At 40.8% G+C, this 22,749-nt stretch overlaps 1 protein-coding gene across 2 annotated transcripts in view; it reads right to left on the minus strand.

Annotated features, from left to right (window-relative positions):
* The window catches only part of COL19A1 (collagen type XIX alpha 1 chain), a 415,341-nt gene that overhangs the window by 74,105 nt on the left and 318,487 nt on the right, over positions 1–22,749 (minus strand). For both annotated transcript variants that reach the window (XM_051855527.2, XM_051855528.2), the window contains exons 29-38: positions 19,875–19,910; positions 19,715–19,759; positions 19,566–19,619; positions 18,140–18,181; positions 11,971–12,075; positions 11,835–11,888; positions 11,526–11,579; positions 6,747–6,800; positions 5,295–5,348; positions 2,682–2,726 (exon numbers count right to left, since the gene is read on the minus strand). In XM_051855527.2, coding sequence (XP_051711487.1) covers positions 2,682–2,726; positions 5,295–5,348; positions 6,747–6,800; positions 11,526–11,579; positions 11,835–11,888; positions 11,971–12,075; positions 18,140–18,181; positions 19,566–19,619; positions 19,715–19,759; positions 19,875–19,910 — 543 coding nt within the window. The remainder of the gene's footprint in view (positions 1–2,681; positions 2,727–5,294; positions 5,349–6,746; positions 6,801–11,525; positions 11,580–11,834; positions 11,889–11,970; positions 12,076–18,139; positions 18,182–19,565; positions 19,620–19,714; positions 19,760–19,874; positions 19,911–22,749) is intronic.

Here is a 22,749-nt window from a genome sequence, read left to right on the forward strand (position 1 = left end):
GAGTTGGTGCTGGGACATATAGGTAAAGCCACTGCTTGCAGTGCCAGCATCTCTTATCGGTGCCAGTTTGAGTCCCAACTGCTTCACTTCCAATCCAGCTCTCAGGTATGGCCTGGGAAAGCAGTGGAAGATGGTCCAAGTCTTTGGGCCCCTGCAACCGTGTGGGAGACCTGGAGGAAGCGCCTGGCTCCTCGCTTTAGATGGACACAGCTCTGGCATTTGCAGCCAACTGGGGAGTAAGCCAGTGGATCGAAGACTCACTCTCTCTCTCTCTCTGCCTCTCTGTAACTCTGCCTTTCAAATAAATAAATAAATCTCTTCTTAAAAGAAGTTGACATATAAAGTCACTGTGTAACCAACACTTATGAAGAACTTGGAGCCAGTATTGTATGGCAGGTTAAGTCACCGCCTGCAGCACCTGACATCCCCTGTGGGGGCTGGTTAGGCCCGGCTGCTCCACTTCTGATCCAGCTCTCTGCTGATGCACTTGGGAATGCAGCAGGGGTGAGGGGTGGTAGAGATAAAGGCCCAGGTTTTGGGGCCTCTGAACCCGTATAGGAGACCCAGAGAAGGCTCCTGACTCCTGGCTTTGAACTGGCTCAGCTCCAGCTATTGGCATCATCTGGGGAGTGAACCAATGGATAGAAGAGTTTTTCATGTGAATTTTTTAATTTATTTTTTGACAGGCAGAGTGGACAGTGAGAGAGAGAGACAGAGAGAAAGGTCTAACTTTGCCATTGGTTCACCCTCCAATGGCCGCTGCGGACGGCGCGCTGCGGCCGGTGCAACGCGCTGATCCGATGGCAAGAGCCAGGTACTTATCCTGGTCTCCCATGGAGTGCAGGGCCCAAGCACTTGGGCCATCCTCCACTGCACTCCCTGGCCACAGCAGAGAGCTGACCTGGAAGAGGGGCAACCGGGACAGAATCCGGCGCCCCGACTGGGACTAGAACCCGGTGTGCCGGTGCCGCAAGGTGGAGGATTAGCCTAGTGAGCCGCGGTGCCGGCCAGAAGACTTTTTCTGTCTCTCTTTCTTTCTGTAATTCTGCCTTTCAAATAAATACATTTTTGAAAAAGAGAAATTGTTCCATAGTTTGAAGAAATCATATTCTACTATTTTATAAAAAATGCACATGAAAATTTTAGTTAGAATCTTTTAGCTTTAAGTTTCCATAGAATCGACAATCTGAGTTGCATTTTCCTTTTTGCAATTCTTTTCACATTTCAGTTGCAAAACTGAACAAGCCATTAATTCATTGTTCTTAGATAATGGTAGCCAGTGCTCAGGGAACACAATTCACATGCATCATCAAAATACTAGTTATGGAAGAAAAATGCTTCTTCTATCCACTCCTTTATTAGTTCACTCGTTCACTTGACAGTTACTGAATGCATACTATATTTGTGTGTGTTACATGCAGAGAGACAATGGATACGTCTATATGATATTTCTAGAAGGAGTTTCTGAGAATATATTTTGTCTGTGTCTTGAAGGATGAGTGGTTCTGGAGATTCAGAGGGAAGGGGGAGATTTCTTAAGTGCATTTTAAAACCAGAGGCTCCTTTCACGAGCTCATGCTGTATTTGCTATTCCGTCCACTGCGGAGGGAGTACACTTTAAGAATCACTATGTTCCTAAAGTTGTACCTCCAGTGTCTCCAAAGTCCCAGATGAATTCTATACTTTCTCTTTTGAGTTTGGCTTCTTAAACCGTCCTGTGAAGTGGGATGGAAAAGACAGCTTGTCTTGCATCTCAGCTCTGTTGCGATGTGAGCATGGCCCCACATGAGGGCAGACTTGCCACAGACAGAGGCACCTCTCCAATTCATAGCCTCCCTGACAGAGAGCGCATCTATCTCAATCACCAGCATAAAAATCATCCATGGCTCTTGTATATTTTGTTCACTAGGTGCTATAAAAATAGAATTTCCTTGCGTCTCAGACATCATGGATGGGAATGAACACATTTAAGATATTACTAAATTTTCTCCTAGCTTGAATTGCCAGAAGGGCTCTCTCCTTACAGCCCCTCTCTCCCATGAATGAGGTTCATTGAGGTTCAATCACTTTCCAAGGGTCCCCAGGGCATGAAATGTGGAGCCAGGAAGCACACAACCAGCTCTCCTGAGTCTGGGGAGTCTACAGTCTGCAATTTTGCAGGACTGAGCTAAAGGGGGAAGAAACTCAGTCTCCCCAAACATGCACTGGCCATCATTTATATTTAAACAGTAAAACTCAGGATGCTTTTATCTTGAAGAATATCTGTTTTTTAAAAAAGATTTACTTATTTATTTGAAAGTCAGAGTTAGAGAGAGAGAAAAGGAGGGACAGACAGGGATCTTCTATCTACCGGCCCACTTCCCAAATGGCTACAGCGATTGGACAGGGCCAAGCCAAAATCAGGAGTCAGAGGCTTCTTCTGGGTCTCCCATGTGGGTGTCGTGGCCCAGGCACTTGGGCCATCCTCCGCTGCTTTCTCAGGCCATTAACAGGGAGCTGGATCAGAAGTGGAGCAGCTGGGACTCAAACTAGTACCCATATAGGCTGCCGGTGCTGTAGGCTGTGGCTTTATTTGCTACACCACAACATCGGCCCCTTGGATAATATCTGATATGATCTCTGAGTTATAATCATGTTAAGTAAATACATGAATGTTCAATTTCAAACTTGAAACAACTCACAGGTGGTCCAGGTGGTCCGGGTTTCCCAGGGGGGCCTTCACTGCCCTACAAAGGACAGAGAGACCAAAATCAATGGTTTAGAATTTCTAGCCCAGAGTTATAAACAAGACTGTGCTTGTTCAGAGAGCTAGCTTCTGAAATCAATTTTGTTTCAGCCCTGCCAAGTCTTATTCAACTTGGTTTTTTCCTTGACCCAGGAAAGTGCATTTCCAGACCACAGGAGAAGCAAATGACTTCTCCCAGATCACATAGACTCTCATTGTGGGAGCTCCAGGCTTACTTTAAATGGAGGCAGACAACCCAGGTGATCACGTCCTGGACTTGAAACGCTGTCAGGAGATCTTTCCCAACATCAGGGTGCAGAGTGGAGTTCCCACAAGATGGGGCTGGGCTCTGGGACAGAAGCCCTTGGGGTCAGCCATCACTTTTAGTCTTACCTCCACCACCTTCATCTTTTGGGAACCTCAAAGGCCACGCACATAATTTGACCAAAGTAGAAAACCACAGCCTGTGTTGTGTTTGAAGGAGGAGAAACTTTTTCCATTTCCCAGGTTAATATCAGACTTTATATCTAACTCAGATATGTCCCACTGAACAGAAGTGGCTGTGGTGTCACACTGGTTAAGGGAAATGGTCTATAAATTTAAACAGCCTTGGAAACTCTGCTTATAGGAGCAGCAGATGGAAAATGGAATTTAAGAAAAATGAATTCAAGTTGGAACTTGAAAAAATACACTTGTTTTACTTTTACAAAACGTGGAAAACTTTTCAGTCCACAATAAGCAGAGTTATTGTCATCCCTCTGGTATCTTTCATTCTTCCTATAATTGTGCTCTTCTTTTAAAATAACACCCTCATAAATCTTTTAAGTTCCTATATATTAGGAGAAATGGCAACACATGATTACTTAAAGAATCCAGGGAGAGCAAAATTCCTACTCCCAGTGCCCAAGAACTTTGAGGAATTTCAGTTCCTTTTCATAAATATGATGGAGGATTTCATTCTAATATCTCCCCATTTCTAATAACAAAATACAGGTCAGACATTTTTTATTTGCATGTTTATCAATAAACTGTAAAGTTTTGTTTGCAATGTATTTGCCTGAAAATGTGTGACAAAAAATGAGTTCATTCTATCTTTCCCCACACTGCTTTGATGGTGGCTATCTCTCTAAGACACATCATTTTCTGCTGGCTACTGTCAGAGTCCTTCAGAGAATTAAGTTCTCTGGAGTCAACAGACAAGGAAAAACATGTGCCTATTGAGCAGACATTTTTCCCCCTGGCACAATTAAAAGTCATCCTTTTCCCTCTGATTTGTGCCCCCAAGCTCATCTCAGTGTGCAATTCCCATTAACTTCAAAGGCAAGGCTATGACTGAAGAATTTCCATAAAGAACAGAGAAAAAAGGCTGGTGGGGTTGGGCAAGCTCTTTAGGATATTGCCAGAAAAAAAAAAATGAGCTGAGATGATCTGGAATAAGCATATTGTTTCCTTTAAAATTTCCTGGGATTCTTTTGCCCCTGATGCTATTATGCACCATTTTGGTCAGGGATCTTGAACCCTGACAAGAGGTAAAAGTTACTTGAGTGGCTCATATACACATGTGATTCTTATTTCCTTAATCTGAATAGCTAGGCTTATTTCATTCATCTGTTCTGTTTTGCCTGGACTCACACTTTGGGACCAGTTTAAACCCCACATTGGGTAACCCCTTGAAGCCCTGTGGTCTTCCTGGGACTTTTCTATTGCTGGTCCTCCTCATGCCCACAACAACCCATATGTCTGACAACTCTTCTCCTTAGAGAGTAAGTTGTCCTGGTTCCTTAGTGAATTTCCTCCATAACCATCAATGGACAAAACTTGTAGATTACCTCAGCAAGCCCTTTGTTATTGGGATCCTGGTCCTAATAGCCAGCATGCTATCTGGAGCCTTGGCACCTGCTATGTTCTAAATGTTTGTGTCCCTTGCAAATTCATACAATGAATCCTAAACCTCTTGGTGATATTAGGAGGTGGAATTTTGGTGAGCTGATTAGGTAATGAGGTGGAAGCTTCATGAATGGGATCAGTATCCTCATAAGAGAGACTTGTGGAGCTTGGTTGTCCTTCCACTATGTGGGGACATAACTTAGCAGGTGCCACCTAGAATAAGACAGCAAGTCCCAGATCATTAAATTTGCCAGCTTCTAGATTTTGGAGTTCCCAGCCTCTAGAACTGTAAGAAATAAATATTTGTTTATAACCACCCAGACTAAGACAGCACCTGTGGCTGGCACTGCCTGATGCTAACCACTTGACCTGCACTCCCTCGGGAGGCTTCCCTCACCCCACTCTACATACAGACAGATGCCCAGGACCCTGAGTCCAGTTTGCATCTTTGCTATGTGGCACCAGTATTCTCCTCATCCTTTCCCCTAGGGATAATATCTGTTTTCAGGCAAACTTTGGCATCCATGTCATTCTTAGTCCACCACAACGTGAACTACTCCCTGCCATCATCTGTATTTTCAGACTTTGCTCGATTCCATGGATCTCTTTGTAACAGGTCTCACACTGCCCCTCCTCTACCCCAATCCCAGATTCAGATAGTGGGTGAGGCTTTTCTTCTTACCTTGTCACCCTTTGCTCCCATTGGACCAGGGTGTCCAGTTCTTCCCAATAAGCCCTGCAAAACACAAAGCCAAGTTTGTTACAGAAACAACACTAAATGGCCGAAGGGTCTGGGAAGTTGGTTGCTAAAACTTACACATTCTGAAGGTCATTCAATCCTAATTAAATCAGTCTTATAAGCTCAGTTTTCTTTAGGCTGATATAGCAGCTGTATCCTGCTGATAAGCGCTCAGAAGGGTAAAATTTGTATTTTTGGTCACTTTTTCACCTTGACCAACCACATTTAATGACCTTAATTGGAACCTTTTGATACATTTAAGAATGTAGCTTTGCTGTTTAAATGGCAATTTACATAACATTATGCCTTTCTAAATGAGCTATAATTTTGGAGTGATCAACATTTTAGATACGCCAAGACAGCAAAATTAACAATGTGCATATTGACTAATGTGATCTGCATTTTATGAATGAGAAGTAAAATTTAATTTTAATTCTTCTTTAGGAAGAGAGTTAGATATAACTTTCAGGATTCCTTTCACAACGTTTTTCATAACTTTTAAATTCAGTGTGCAATTTAAAGTCACCTTTGTTCTACATACAGTTGTGAAAGCATAAATGATAGAACTTTTATTATCACCAATCCATGATTTTAAATATTAAGTAATTAAGGCTCATTTCTACTTGTGTAGTAAAGAATCTATAGAAATTTCAAGAAGGGAAGAGATGGAGAAGTTGATGAATTGAGATGCTAGATTTAACAAATAAAAATATAATATGCGGGATAAACTTTTACTAAGAACTTATTTATTTGAGATTAAAATTTAGTTGTGTGTCCTGTATTTTATTTGGTGACTCTAGAATGAATTCTGCCTGGAAAAGAGATTGTGCTTTGGAGGTGGGAAAGGAAAAGAGAGTCTATCCTTGGAAAACAGAATGGCTGTTTTCCACAAAGTCGCAGTGGCTATGGTGGTGTGTTTGAGGGGCAGTGCAAGCTTTCAGTAAAATTGAAGGTATTTTAGTTCACATGTAGGAATAAAAATGAATTAAATCTGATCATTCTTCACCCATTTTTTTCCCTTCTAGAAACTAAATTCTCAGTTTATAGTGCTATCTGAATATCTCATTCAAAGATTGGAGCTAAAAAAATATAATTAACAAATTGAATGCTCTTTTATATCCAATTCCTATTTCAAATAGAATAGCTTAAATAACAGATTTCTTTCTGGCCTAGTGAAATTCTGATTACAAGTCTCCAGGATGATGAGAAGCCTTAAGTAATCCTAAATGGAAATCTGAGTTGCTGGATAAGGCTTGTTTTCTAGGCAATAGCTAGGCAATAGCTGGACATCTATATTGAGGCACAGCCAACCCAAAACAATGAGAAATATTAATTCATCTTGGGTCATCCCAGTAAATATGAGCTGTGAGCACAATCATTTCAACAAATACTTACAGGGGGTCCACTTGGGCCTGGAGCACCTGGAAGGCCTGGAATTCCTTGAAGACCCTAGAACAGATATTTGCTATCATAAAATCTGTTATATCATTGGAAATAAATATTTATTTTAGTTAACCAAATATCTTGATCATTGAAAATTGGCATGTATTCTAATTGAGAATCATGATTTATGGCATATACCTATAACCATTTTCAAAGCGTAAGGATGGAACACCAAATGCCATTTCATGGGCTCTATCACAAACATGACTTAAACTGCATGATGATTCATGGAGCATTTCTGTTCCTATAGAGCCCCCCCCCCCCCCCCATCAGCAGCAGCACCACTGAGAATCCCATATGGCTGAAGCATGGAGATACACATGTCAGACTGGCAGAAGGCCATTGCAGAAATATACAGTTATACTGCAGGTAGTGGAAAAATGGAAAATACTTTACAATATAATATTTAGCTTAGTGGTTCAGGCTCATTCGTGAATTTAAATTTAGAACCCTTTAGAGGCTTGACCATAAAAACAGATTTCCTCTACCTTCCTCCTCTTAGATTTACCAAATAATGCTAATTTTATGGGATAGGATTTAAGAAGTTGATATGTTTATATGTCAAGGAAGAACTGGCAAGATTAACTAGTAACTTGTGTAATTAATTTTTTCCCTTTACCAAGTGTACCAAGAATATAGTATTAGTTAAATAGATTACATAAAACTCAAAACATGAAACATTTTTCAAGTATTAAAATAATGTTTTAGAAAACTATTGGGTAGCATGGACAAATAAATGTCAAATATTATATAATGTAGGGTTTAAATTTTTAAACAATTATAAATATATTTCCTAAAAGACAGGAATGGCAGATTTTTATTATTTTATTATGACAAACAGATAAATGTTTTATTTGGAAACTTTAGTGTCATGGGTGTTTCAGCATTCTGGATTTTTTTTAAACAAAGGTAACACATTCTGTAACACTCTTGGTGGTGCCTGAGGCAGCACCTTCCAACAAGCACACAAATATTTCGGTAGCAGAACATGATATTCTGATAGAGTGGAATAAATAAGCCAGCTCTACATGAGGAAGGGTAATCTTTTACTGCCAAATGAATTTGCTGCAAATGGGAATATTTCCAGTGTTTTAGGGCTTTTGGATTTTGGAATTGTGAATAAGAGATTATGAATCAGAATATTAACATTCTCAACAGTCCTTCCAGGGCAGTGGGAATAAGGATAGCTTTGATCTTTTTCATACTTTTGTGTGATTCCCAATTTTTCTATGATGAGCTTCTATCACTTCAGTAATCAGAAAAAAGTATTATAAAATACCCTTTTGTTATTTCAGATAACCATGTTATACACGAAGTTCTAGATTGAATAGCTTCATTCTTTCAGAATTTAATTCTCTGTATAAAGTATTTCTGATACTGCCAAACCATTTGCTCTTACAACAAAATTCCTTTCCTCTTTACTTTCTTGAGTTGTGAGTTTATTATATATTAAAATATTAGAAGAAGTGATTATATTAAAATTACTGTGTATCTATGAGAGGTCTGTAGAACCAAGAGCTGGATCATGGTTTTTCGCATCAATGGGCTCAAGAACCACACTCTGCCAGGCCCGTACATCCAATGCCAAACGGGATTACCTATGACTTCAGGTTTTTTCATGTTATATAATATGAATAAACACTGAAAAGAATTATCTTGCACATGGTGGGACACTTCATGTAATGTTTTGGGCAAAATCTTGTGGTAAAGAATGTGGGCAAATTTTTTATTCAAGATTCTCTGAATCTCATTGGCGATGCTGTGTGTACAGGCTTGAATACTCATAGTGAACTATATACCTCAGCAAGTTATCCTGGTTCTTGTTAATCTCCTACCATTAACTTGTTTGTAACTTTATAAATGGAAAGGAAAAACATTTCCTTTGAGGATGGAAATTTTAAATGGCTGGACATTACACATTATACCATAAATTACTTTATTTCAAAATATATACATTTCCATAAAATTACCTCTATATGTATATGTATAAGAAATATATTCATATATATTCCCTTTTTTGCTACGTTAGGTCTCAACTCTGAATTAGTCTAGAGATGCTGAGTTGTAGGTAGTCAAATTTATAAGCTTGGGACTCATTAACCTTTGATGACCACATTACACTTTAAAATAAACCTCAGTCTATAAATTAAAAAAACCTTCTCAGCAGTCTTTCTATGAATAAGCTGAAATTTTGTAGTAAGGGTAAAAGTTACTATGGGTGCATAAAGGGCAATAAGATAATTTCCGACGACAAGATGGTCATTAAAGAAGACAAATATATATTAAACTGGACAGTCAATTTAGCATAGAATGCCAAACTAAAATACAAATGAAAACTTATTGCATACTTATTCAGGGGTCACTAGAGCCAAGTTTTTCTCTGCTCTGATATTTTAAGTTCTAACTCAGTTGCTACTAAGAATATTTACATTCCTGTTGCTATAATTTATGGCTAGTAACATTTTGCATATCCTATTTGTCATCTATTATTCTGACGTATTGCAGGAAGATCTGTTCTCCAATTCACTCTTTCTATGAGAAGTGAGTTTGTGATCTAGCAGCATCTTACGAGTTGCTATCTTGAATTGTGTAACAAAATTTGGGAAAAATACCCTGTGGAGGATGTCACTTTTCTATGAGCAACAAACAGGGACTTCCTCTCTCTCATTATCAAACCAATTCAACTGAAGACTTAACAATTAGAAGCCTTCAAAGAGATGGACTGTCCTTCTGTATCTTTCCAGTAAGAGCAGAATAGATATTTGAGAGTTTGTTAAGATTAGCTGCTACACAGATACATTAAAAAGAAATTTATTGGGTAGTTGGAAATGCATATATTCTTGGTGAAAACTTTGTTCATTTAAACAAATCACTAATTTTTTTTTTATTTTATCTTTGACAGGCAGAGTGGACAGTGAGAGAGAGAGACAGAGAGAAAGGTCTTCCTTTTGCTGTTGGTTCACCCTCCAATGGCCGCCGCGGCTGGCGCACCACGCTGATCCGATGGCAGGAGCCAGGTGCTTCTCCTGGTCTCCCATGGGGTGCAGGGCCTAAGTACTTGGGCCATCGTCCACTGCACTCCCTGGCCACAGCAGAGAGCTGGCCTAGAAGAGGGGCAACCGGGACAGAATCTGGCGCCCTGACCGGGCCTGGAACCCCGTGTGCCGGCGCCGCAAGGCGGAGGATTAACCTATTGAGCCACGGCGCCGGCAACAAATCACTAAATTTTTATTTCAGGTAGTATCTGAGTCCAAGTGGAAAACAGATTATATTTACAATTTTTTAATTTATCTGAGAGATGAAAGATACAATACCCTATTCCTCTCAAAAAGCATAAGTGAGTCAAGCCATTACTTCAGGATTATTCATATTACTCATGCGATGTGAAGACGTAACAGAAACAATCTCTTGAACATGTTGGAATATTCTCATGTAATAAGTTCTGAGAAAAATTTTGTCTAGTCACTGTCAAAGAATCCATCAGGTGTACCTAAGAGTGAACACACTAAAACAGTGGGGAGTGTTAATGGATTTCAGTTCCCCAAGAGAGCAAAGTACCAGCAAAAATCAATAGAAATTAACTTCTAGTGAATTTAACTTCAAGTCATTTATAAAAAAAACCTGAATTCCAATTATTTCCTGGTCTTTCTGTTATTACTTTCTCAACTGCCTCTAAAACCTGCATCTTGAATCTAGGCAGTTAAAAGCTGTTGCACTATGAAAATCACTTATTGTGCTGGTACTTTAGTGAAACCTGTGGAACTTGAGAAAGCAATAGCTCATTAATTCTTACTTATTTTGAAAATAAAGTGCCTTTACTGTTTTATTTATGGATGCAATGAAATGTTACTTTTCTTTGTAAAAGAAATGGAATGAAATCTCAGAGTTTTCCAGAACAGAATTAATATTAACTAGAAACAATAATATGTGATGGTCATTTGTAAGGTGAAATTTAACTCCCACTAGAGAAATATATTTTATATCATTATGCTTTTCTGCATTACATGAAGGTTAACATAGGCCAGATGGCTTACTTAACTTTCATTAAGAACTGTTAGGATCAAAGCTGTTTAAACTAACAACAATTCATCATTCTAATTGGTTTTTCTAAAATTTAATGTGAATTATGCAGGAAAAGAATGATATCCTGAACATCACATGGCTTTAAGTCAGAAAATTATACCATTAGTTCAAAAGCACATTTGACTCAGGGCCCTAATCTTGGGTGTTAGTAGCTAATCTAAACTAGTTCAATTAGATTCTTCTGATTGTTTATTTCTCCCAAGAGTTTGGAAGTTGAGCAGAGATGCAGACAAACCAAGGTCACTGGATTTGAACCATGTTAGAGCATCGTCCCAGACAAGACCTGCTGACTTCTGGAGCTGCCTCACTCCTGGGCTGGTTGTTCAACTACTCCATCAATTCTTTTTGTCTCCCTGGAATTGATTTCAGCAAATTTCCCCTTCCTGCTTCCCCTTTTTTATCTTGATATAATAAATTCGTGCCTTCTTTGTCTCAAAAATCTGGACCACTAGTAATAGATATGAATATATATTATTATTATTATTATTAAAAGTGTACTAATGTTTAAAAAGGCCTATCTCATCTTTTTTAAAAAAATTTATTGGTCTTAGCATTAAGTGTGAGCTATTGGAAAACTGTCTTTGCCTTATGGAGTCAAGTAAAGAGAACCAATAATAATAGGGATGTATCATCAGAGAAGAACCTTACCTCATCACCTTTCTCTCCAGGTATTCCAGGGTAGCCCCGCTCTCCTTTGCTTCCCTAAAAACATAATAAATTCAGCCAGTACACTCAGTCATGTTGTTACCCTTTAGAACAATGAAAATAAAATCTTGGACATTTGGGATATTTAATTTGGACAGGCTCAGGGAACAAATTAATGATAACGTGTAGTTGTCCCTTACTCCCGTATACAAATATATGCAAATATTTTAGAAAGTACATTTTAAGATGAGTTTTTCCTTTTTTCCCCTCCATGAGGGTCTCACATAGGAGAGGAGGACAGACTGCCCTTACCTTTGGTCCCTCTCTGCCTGGGATTCCTGGAGGACCCCGGGGTCCTATATCACCCTGGAGGACAGGGGAGTAAGAGAATTGAGAGATCGCACTGTGTGAACTATGGAGTCTGCACACATGCAACTAAGCTTCTTACCTTCCGGGTCACGGAATCGTACTTTCCAGGTTCACCAGCTCCTCCATCCTCCCCTTTGTTACTTTTCAGCCCAGGGACATTGGCTTGGCAGTTGCCACAGAAGTTCTGAGGAATGAAAGAAAAAAGTTATTGACAGATTTATAAAAGCATCTGTAGAAGTGAGGTTGGATCTGGTTTAAAGCTGTGCTTGAGCCTTTGCCAGAGAAGAGTTATATAGCAATTGTCAATTTACTGTTTCCAGGGATGAATGCAATTTGAAAAGATTAGTTTTTGTGAAGTTAAAAATTATTTACAAAACTAACCAACAACATCTGCCTATGATCAGGGTGAGATTTATTTGAAAAAGTCTGATGATACCTAAATGAAAATTACAAATATACATGTAGTATACAGATTTAATTGCTTAGCCACATATTTAAAATGGGAGAAAGGAATAAAATGTGGAATAGCTAGCAAGATTAAAGAACTCATACAACCAATAGTGTAAATTATTAAAAGACAAAGAAAGGAAAAACAAATATAAATAAAAGATTTCTCCTTTTGGGAGCAAAAAAATCAGCAAGGTAACTATCACACAATTCACTAATATTTTACGAGTCAGTGTAAGAAATAATTACATGAGTGACTTGGACTTCACTCCTCTGTCTAGTCTAAGTGGAGACAGGATATCTAAGTGGAATTTCAGTTCCCTAGCTTTCTCTATAATGTTTATCTAATTTAGAATGACTTGAATTGAAGTAAGCTCATAAGATAAACATGTCTTATCACTGAGCTAAAGAAAAGTATCTGTTAAAAGCTCTATAAAGGATCTTTTAAATTTTTTTTAAAGATTCTATTTATTTGAGAAGCAGAGTTACAGACAGAGGGAAAGACAAAGAGAAAAGTCTTCCATCTACTGGTTCACTCCCCATATGGCTGTAACTGCCAATCTGAAGTGATGAACCAGCAGCTTCTTCCAGATTTCCCATGTGGGTGCAGGGTCCCAAGCACTTGGGCTGTCTTCCAGTTTTCCCAGGCCATAAGCAGAGAACTGGATCAAAATTGAGCAGCTGGTACATGAGTTGGTGACCATATGGGATGCCAGTGCTGCAGGTAGAGGCTTAGCCTATGCCACAGCTCCTGCCCCATAAAGGTTCATTTTTTTTAAAGATTTATTTATTTATTTGAAAGTCAGAGAGAGAGAGAGGAGAGAAGCAGAGAGAGGTCTTCCATCCAAGGGATCACTCCCCATTGGCTGCAATGGCTGGAGCTGCACCAATCTGAAGCCAAGAGCCAGGAGCTTTTTCTGGGTCTCCCGCATGGGTGCAGGGGCCCAAGGATTTGGGCCATCTTCTATTACTTTCCCAGGCCACAGCAGAGAGCTGGATGGGAAACGTAGCAGCCAGGTCTTGAACCTGCGCCCATATGGTATGCTGGCGCCTCAGGCCAGGGCGTTAACCCACCGCACCACAATACCAGCCCCTAAAGTTTCATTTTTTTTTTTTTTTTTTTAATTTATTTGCAAGGCAGAGTTACAGAGGGAGAGGAGGAGAGAGAGTCAGGGGGTAGGAAGTGACAGAAAGAGAGAAGATCTTCCATTTTCTAGTTCACTTCCCAAATGGCCACAATGGCAAGGGCTGGGCCAGGTGGAAGCCTGGAGCCAGGAACTTCATCTGGTTCTCCCATGTGGGTGCAGAGGCCCAAGCACTTGGGCCATCTTCTGCTGCTTTCCCAGATACATCAGCAGGGAGTTGGATAGGAAGTGGAATAGCTGGGACTCAACTCAGTACCCATATGGGATGCCAACTTTGAAGGCAGTGGCTTAATCCATTATGTCACAATGCAGGACCCTAAAGGTTCATTTTAAAATATATTGTTGAAATAAAGATATGACCAGGGGCCAGCGCTGTGGCTTAGTGGGTAAAGCTACTGTCTGCAGTGTCAGCATCCTACATGGGCACTGGTTCTAGTCCCAGCTGCTCCTGTTCCATTCCAGCTCTCTGCTATGGCCTGGGAAAGCAGTAGAGGATGGCTGGAGTGCTTGGGCCCCTGCATCCACTTGGGAGATCCAGAGAAGCTTCTGGCTCATGGCTCCTGGCTTTGGATAGACCCAGCTCCAGTCATTGCAGTCATCTGGGGAGTGAACCAACGGATGGAAGACCTCTCCTTCTCTCTATATCTGCCTCTGCCCCTGGCCCTCTAACTTGGCCTTTCAAATAAATAAATCTTTAAAAAAATATGACCAGAAAGTCACAGAATAAGGACCACAGATGGGGGAGATATTTTAACCACTGACAGACAGCAAGAAAATAGAAGCCTCTATCTTTCATCCTTTTCAACAGAAAGATCTTTAAACATGAAAAGGGAACCCCTGTAGATGCCTATGATGAGAAGTTGGCCAGAAAGTCCATGGGTATTCAATAGTGAATATACATGCAAGTCTGATTTCTAAAAATACGCTTCTTGGAAGATAATTTTTTGTATTGAAAAGGTTCTGAAATCAGTTGTCTCAAAAATGCTGGGTTAAACAGTTCTCTTCACGGTGGCCTTACTTAGAGCCGGAATACATAAAATTGAACTGGATGACAAGTGCTATTTCCCAAACTAACCTTACCACCTGGAACATTTTGCAGGGCTAATGTGTTGGTAGGGGAGTTAAAATGCATATATAATTTTATAACCATCACTGATAATATCTGAAAAACTATGAATTCAGAGAAATGTCTGAAAACTTAACACAATTAACAGGATTTCCAGGGGCCAGTGCTGTGGTGTAGCAGGTAAAGCCACTGCCTTTAGTGCTGGCATCCCATATGGATGCCGATGTGAGTCCTGGCTGTTCCACTTCCAATCCAGCTCTCTGTTTGCAGCCTGGGACAGCAGTAGAAGCCAGCCCAAGTTCTTGGGCCCCTACACCCATGTGGGAGATCTGGAAGAAGCTCTTGGCTCCTGGCTTCAGATTGGCCCTGCTCTGGCCACCATGGCCATTTGCTTTGACCAGTCCCTAGATGATAACCAATGCTGCTCAATAAACAGCTAGTTTACAGGTTGAGTTTTGAAGTCATGAGAGCAAACATTTGCTCTAAAACCTGATGCTCCATTAACTAAAAGGTATCTATTTAGAGCATCTTTTGCTGTCCAAACTAATTTCTTGGGTTAAGACACAATGGGTTAAGCCACTACTTGGGATACAGTAAGCAGGGTCAGGTTTTACAGTAGTGAGCCAGGGCGAGGAAACACCCACTAAGAGAAAGCTGTTGCTCCAAAAGAGAGAGTGATCCAGGCCAGGCACTCATGACATTGTTTTGTCTCCATGGCTCCTCTCAGAACTACCATTCCTGACCTCCACAGCCCAAATGAGAGGCTGGCATAGAAATGAGTGAAGGGAGGCCAGCGCCGCGGCTCACTAGGCTAATCCTCCACCTAGCGGCGCCAGCACACTGGGTTCTAGTCCCGGTCAGGGAGCTGGATTCTGTCCTGGTTGCCCCTCTTCCAGGCCAGCTCTCTGCTGTGGCCAGGCAGTGCAGTGGAGGATGGCCCAAGTGCTTAGGCCCTGTACCTCATGGGAGACCAGGATAAGCACCTGGCTCCTGCCATTGGATCAACGCGGTGCGCTGGCCGCAGTGCGCCAGCCGCGGCGGCCATTGGAGGGTCGACCAATGGCAAAGGGAGACCTTTCTCTCTGTCTCTCTCTCTCACTATCCACTCTGCCTGTCAAAAAAAAAAAAAAAAAAATGAGTGAAGGGATTAGTATAAATGGCACAAGACACACAAAGACACACAAACTTTTTTCTTTTTTTGTTTCTTTTAACACTATTTTAATCTTTGCTTTAGCATTCATATTAGTTTTGCTTGAGTTTTCAGATAGGGGTTCCAGGTTCATTTTTTCCCCAGTTACCCAGTTATTCCAGCACCACTTATTGAACATTCTTTTCCCCACTTGTTTAGTAGCAAAGACTATCCTTATAAGTGTAGAACTATTTCAATACTTTATTTACTTATTTACATGCATTTTGTAAATACAACATTAGGAACATAGTAATTCTTCCCACCGTATCAGCCCACCCATCTGCTCTCTCACTCCTCCTCTTCCCTCTCCCATTCTCTGTCCTGCTTTTTACTAAGATCTATTTTCATTTAACTTTATATACAGAGGATTAACTCTATTATAGGTAAAAAGTTCAACACTTAGTATGAGAAAGAAAAAGAAAAAGAAAACAACAATAAAAAACTGTTCCTCAATAGTCCAGACAAAGGCTATTCAAAGTTATTGCATCGCAATGATGATTTCAGTTTTTTCTCTTGCTCTTTTCCCTTCCTTCTTCCTCCTTCTTTCCTTTTAGAAATTACCTTTAAAGAAGAACCCAAGAATGACACATCTTTTGTGAGCTCTTAGAGATAACTATAACTTATGAGACATAAGAATATCCTCCACCTAATATACTAAAAGGAGGTGATTCTTGAGAACAAGTTTTACTATTAAGTCTCTCTTTTTTTGTTTGTTTTATTTTATTTTTTATTTTTATTTTTATTTTTGACAGGCAGAGTGGACAGTGAGAGAGAGAGAGAGAGAGAAAGGTCTTCCTTTTGCTGTTGGTTCACCCTCCAATGGCCACCGTGGCTGGCGCACCATGCTGATCTGATGGCAGGAGCCAGGTGCTTATCCTGGTCTCCCATGGGGTGCAGGGCCCAAGCACTTGGGCCATCCTCCACTGCACTCCCTGGCCACAGCAGAGAGCTGGCCTGGAAGAGGGACAACCAGGACAGAATCCGGTGCCCCGACCAGGACTAGAACCCGGTGTGCCGGCGCCGCTAGGTGGAGGATTAGCCTGTTGAGCCACGGTGCCAGCCACTGTTAAGTCTCATGATAGAACTCTTTGAGGACAAAGGTCCTGCATGGGAAGTTAGTGCATAGTGAATCTTATTTATTTAACAATTAACACTCTTATGTATGACATCAGTGATGACCCAAGACTCTTGACATGAGCTGCTTAGTCTGTGGAAGCCTTTTGGATCCACTAATTTGATAAGGCCACAAGAAAAGTAGAAGTTCTCTCCTCCTTTCAGAGAAAAGTACATCCTTCTGTGATGGCCACTTCTTTCCACTGGGGTCTCACTTACAGAGTTCCTTCATGTAGAACATTTTTGCCAGAGTCTTGGCTTTCCATGCCTGAAATGCTCCCCTGGGCTTTTCCACCAGATCATTATGCCTTAAGGGCTGATTCTGAGGTCAGAGTGCTACTTAAAGCGATTGTCATTCTATGAGTCTGCTGTATGGATAGCTTCCCACGTTGGAGCATTCACTCCTTTTTAACTCTTCCCATTATTATTACCAAACACTTAGTCCTATTTATATGATCACTTTAACACTTGATCCTACCCATATGGTCACTTTACCACTTAATCCTATCCATATGATCTCTATAATACTTAAGCTGCTATCTTTACCAGCCAGCTTAAGGAAATTTGGGGTCTCGTGGCAAATTTTTTTTTGACAGGCAGAGTTAGACAGAGAGAAAGACAGAGAGAAAGGTCCTCCTTTTCCATTGGTTCACCCTCCAAATGGCCGCTATGGCCGGCGCACTGCACCAATCCAAAGCCAGGAGCCAGGTGCTTCCTCCTGGTCTCCCACGCGGGTGTAGGGCCCAAACACTTGGGCCATCCTCCACTGCCTTCCCAGGCCACAGCAGAGAGCTTGACTGGAAGAGAAGCAACCAGGACAGAATCCGATGCCCCAACTGGGACTAGAACCCGGAGTGCTGGAGCCACAGGTGGAGGATTAGCCAAGTGAGCCGCAGCGCCAGCCATGGCAAATTTAAACTGTACCCTTAGAAGTAAGTCTATACGAACGTATGCAAAACTATACTGCTTTGAAGTTGAAAACTTCATACATTTCATGGTTACAACTTTAGAATCTTCCACCATACTCACCCTGCCACCCACACTCCCACCTCCCTTCCTCTTTCCTTTCTTATTCTCACTCTTATTTTTTACTAAGATCTATTTTCAATTAACTTTATACACATATGGTTAACTGTAACACATTCCTTTTTCTATTTTAAAGATATTCTGCCATTCAAATATCAAGCTGTAGTTCAACTAAAGCAATGAACTCAATTTCTGGTAAAGATTTTCTTTATTATTTTTGTCCTGGAAATTAACACATAATTTCTTACAGACAACAAAGTACCTTGAGCAAGGCACCGATGTCTCCCAAGAGAGGAAGTGCAATCTGCAGTTAAGGAGAAAAAAAAAACACACACAAATGTATGGATTTATACATATAGATGCATATAAAACAATACAATGAAAACTTACAGTAGGATGTTGATATTTTTCCTGAAAATGCCATGCCATTGAGATTTGGTGCAAGGTGCTTCTAAGGTCTGACTGTCAGAATCATTGTTATATCAATATCAATACATGACACTGTCAGAATTCAGAATTGCTTTCTAGAAATACTCAGTATTCTCCTGAATTAGTTCATATATTCATATTCTGTGAATATGTAAATGCACACAGACCTTTGGATTCTGCACCTTTCTATTTTCATCGCAATCTTTATTCCATCCCTAGTATATTATTGGATTTAAATAATAAAGATCAAACATTTACTGAAAGGAAACCACCCTTTGGCCAAGAACATTATCAGACTGTTGAAGAATATGAAACGTACAGGGGTAAGTTTACCTTAAGGTTATTTATCTCGGAAATTCAGATGAGGTTAAAGCTAGCTTAAGTGATGGAGACAACACAGACACTGAGACAACCTGTGCCATTTTGGCCAAGTGTCTTAAAAAAAAGTCCCTTCAGAGAAACAGTCTATAAACCCAAGTACCATTTTATGAGATTCCCAGATGATACACACATGATTCACTCAGTGAGGGAGTGACGGTGAGGCCAAAATATGCTTCTGCATGCAGCTTATAAAGACACATAAGGCCCAAACAGTGGAGCAGTAGAATGGATTTATGAGGTTAGAACTGAGAGGCGATTTGGCTTTTATTTTACAAAACTCTTAATACAATGTCATGTACCATATGTTCTCTGAAACTATAATCGCCAAGTCTGAAGCTATGTAAATGGACTTCAGTGTCGCTCAAAGCAAGGTTTAACTTAAAATAAAACTTTGGAGCATGGATTTAATGCCTAAATGCATTTTTAAAAAGCCCACTTGAGCCAGCTTCCATAATTTAATCATCCCAGCATTTTAAAGATGCAGAATCAATTAATATGTGCCATATTGTAGATAACTTACCTGTAGACTTCCATTTTAAAAAATGAAATTCCTTTAGTCACCAGCATTAGACAGAATGGAAATTGTGGCAATATATTTTAGCTCAATTTTCCATGGGATTGAGACATTATATGCTAAGGCTCAGTTTGGGGCAGAATTGTACAGTTGAATTATACCCTTAGGAAATAAGTATTCATCACACGCACAAAAATGCTGACCCAGCTTGAGTTTTTTCCTCTACAAAATACTAGGGATAAACAAAACCACCAAGCAGTCACTGAGCATTCTAATTAGTTTGGACAGCAAAACCTGCTTGGTAGGCTGTTTGGCTCATGGGTGCATTAAAGCTATATAAATCAGAAAAAGTCTGTTTACGTACTGGGTCACCTGGGGGGCCTGGCAGGCCTGGCTTTCCATCCCTCCCTGGAGCTCCCTGAAAACAGAGGCATCAGGTTAAAATTTTTGCAAACTGACACAGGTGCAGATTAAATGGGAGTGGGGACAGGAGTAGGTAAACAAGGTCCTTACATCATTCCCTGGGGTCCCTGGCAGCCCGGGGAGACCTCGAGGACCCTAGAAAATGAGGAAAATAAAAAGAGCTATTTATAGGACAGTCTTTCAGTATATAATTTCCCTCAAGTCAGCAAGCTAAATTTGCTGCACTAGGTAACTTAATTCAGTACCTTACCTGGATACCCGGTTCTCCAGCTGGTCCTTGGGATCCCTGAGTAAAATGAGATTCAATAATCAAAATTCCACCACGAATGCCCATAAGTTATTCAAACAAAATAAAAAACTAAGTATTGTAATTTACTTAGAAGCAAAACAGGGTTTGCCACCATACATACTCTCTGCAAAGTCAGCCAAGACTTTTGAGTAGTAAATAAGCATTCACCTATTGCTGGAAACATTAAGGTAATTTTGATCAGATACCTGGAACATCTCTCTCATTACCATCATCTGATGCTGCATAGTCACGTGTGCACAAAGAGTGCACTCAGATGCTACCTGTTCAGAAACTCAATGACCACATAGCTACCTAGCTGGCTGAGGGCTTCCTCTCTTTTCTTCTTTCCAGTTTGAGTCATTTCTCTCTTTGAAGAAATAAGCAGAACCAGTATTCAGTAACAGGAAGAGGAATTAAAACTTCAATAAGTTGTTATTTTCTACTTTGAGAAAATAGGAATTTGGGGTAACTAAAATGAAGCTAAGAGATGAATCTCTATTATAAAACCATGAGCCCCTGAAAGAGGAATTTACAACCTAACCAAGCAAAGATCTAATTTCTTAGCAGTTGACATAAGTAGTTTTTATGTTATTATCAGGTTTTTTTTGCTCCCTTTCTATTTATGTTGTGTCATTAAGTGATACTTTTCCATTCAACCTTATCATCTCCTTATTAAAGATCTTATTTATTTATTTGAGAGGTAGAATTACAGAGAGAGGGAGAGACAGAGAGAAAGGTCATGCATCTGCTGATTCACACCCCAAATAGCCCCAGTAGCCAGAGATGGGTCAGGCTGAAGCCTGGAGCTTCTTCCCGGTCCCCGACATGGGTGCAGGGGCCCAAGTACTTGAGCCATCTTCCACTACTTTCCCAAGCCTTAGCAGAGAGCTGGATTGGAAGAGAAGAGCTGGGACAGGAACTGGCACCCATATGGGATGCCAGCACTGCAGGTGAAGGCTTAGCTTGCTGTGCCACAGTGCCAGACCCACTGATATAGTTTTTTTTTAATATGAAAGACAGAGTTATAGAGAGAGGTAGAGACAGAGAGAAAGGTCTTCCATCCACTGATTCACTCCCCAGATGGCCACAATTGCCGGAGCTGCGCCTATCCGAAGCTAGGAGCCAGGAGCTTCCTCTGGGTCCCCCACGTGGGTGCAGGGGCCCAAGGACTTGGGCCATCTTGTACTGCTATCCCAGGCCATAGCAGAGAGCTGAATCAGAAGAGGAGCAGCCAGGACTAGAACCAGCGCCTATATGGGATGCGGGCGCTCCAGGCCAGGGCTTTAACCCGCTGTGCCACAGCACTGGCCCAGCTGATATAGTTTTCAAAACTTGGTTTAATCATCCATCTCAGCAGCCTTTTATGCTGATATGGTTTGGATGTTCATGTATTGGAAACTTAATTCCCAAAGCCATATGTTTATGGTATTTGGAAGTGTGGGCCCATGGAAGGTAATCAGGATTACCTGAGGTCAGGAGTAAAGGGTTGGTGCTCAGGATGCAATTAGTGACTTTATCTGAAGAGGAAGGGAGACCCCCTTGGGCACACTTTCTCTCTCACCATGAGATGCCATCCCCCATGAGATGGTGCAGCAGGAGGGTCCTCACCAGGTGCCAGTGCCCTGCTCATGGACTTCCCAACCTCTAGAACTATGAGCTCAATAAATGTTTATTCCTTATAAATTACCCAGCAACAGCAACAGACTCACATCCTTGCCCTGGACAAGCAAACACCAGTCCTATACAACATCACCATTTGCTATTTATGCTTGCTTTAAATTTTCCTGACAATTTGAATCCAAGGCTGTAATACTGTGATATAAAAAGACACACACAAGCACACTTGGCCTCTGCCCCTGGTACCTGGCACAGAGCTCCTAAAACTCATGCAATTTCCTTAGCAATAAGAGTATTGGGAGAAACTTCTGTTCTAATATTTGGTTTTTGACCCTGGCTCCTGACACAAAATTCCTAATATCTTGAAGTTTCCTATGATAGGAGTGTCTTTTGTTCTAATGAGGTGACCCTTGGTGGGTTCTTGGGTGCGGGCCACTTACCAGCAAGATCAATACATATTAGAAGCCTGAAACTTTTGGTCTCTCTATTTCTCTAAAGACAGGAATAGAGCCGAAAATGGAGTTAATAATTGATAATACCTACATAAATGAAGCCTCCATAAGAATCACAAAAATGTACGAGGTTCAAGGAGCTTTTAGGTTAGTGAGCTCATCCGTATGCTGGGAAAGGGGTGCACCCCAATTCCCGGGAGACTCAAGCTCTGGTGCTGGAGACCTTTCCAGATCTCAGCCCCTCTACCTCTTCTAACCATTTGTCTGTAATGCTTTATTGTATATTCTCCTATTAATGACAAACTAGTCAATAAAAGACAGCACCTTCCTGAGTTCTAAGAGCAAATGAACAGAGCATGAAGCAGTTGTGACAGGAACCCGCAATCTAAGCCTGTTGGTCAGAATTCTGGAGGCCTGGAGTTGTGACTTGCATCTGAGATAGGGTTAAGTCTCTGGGACTGAGTCCTTCATCTGGGAGGCCTGACACTACCTCCAAGTGGACAGGGTCAGAACTGAATTGACACCTAGTTGGTATCTGCTAGAGAACTGATGTGTGGAGAAAACGGGAGTCGCACATTTGGTGTCAGAAGTGAAGTTTTGTGAGCAGAGAAAAATCATTGGTTTGTTTTTCCAGTACCACAGGCTAATTTCCTAAATTAATGTCATTAGAATCACTTTATTTTTCCATTGTTCTTGTTTCAAAATCTGTTGTTTTTTCACAGGAAAAAGTTTCATCTCTTATCATCATTTAATCAATGAGCATGTAT

Source organism: Oryctolagus cuniculus, chromosome 5 (assembly GCF_964237555.1).
Source record: "Oryctolagus cuniculus chromosome 5, mOryCun1.1, whole genome shotgun sequence".
In the NCBI taxonomy this organism is placed as follows: domain Eukaryota; kingdom Metazoa; phylum Chordata; class Mammalia; order Lagomorpha; family Leporidae; genus Oryctolagus; species Oryctolagus cuniculus.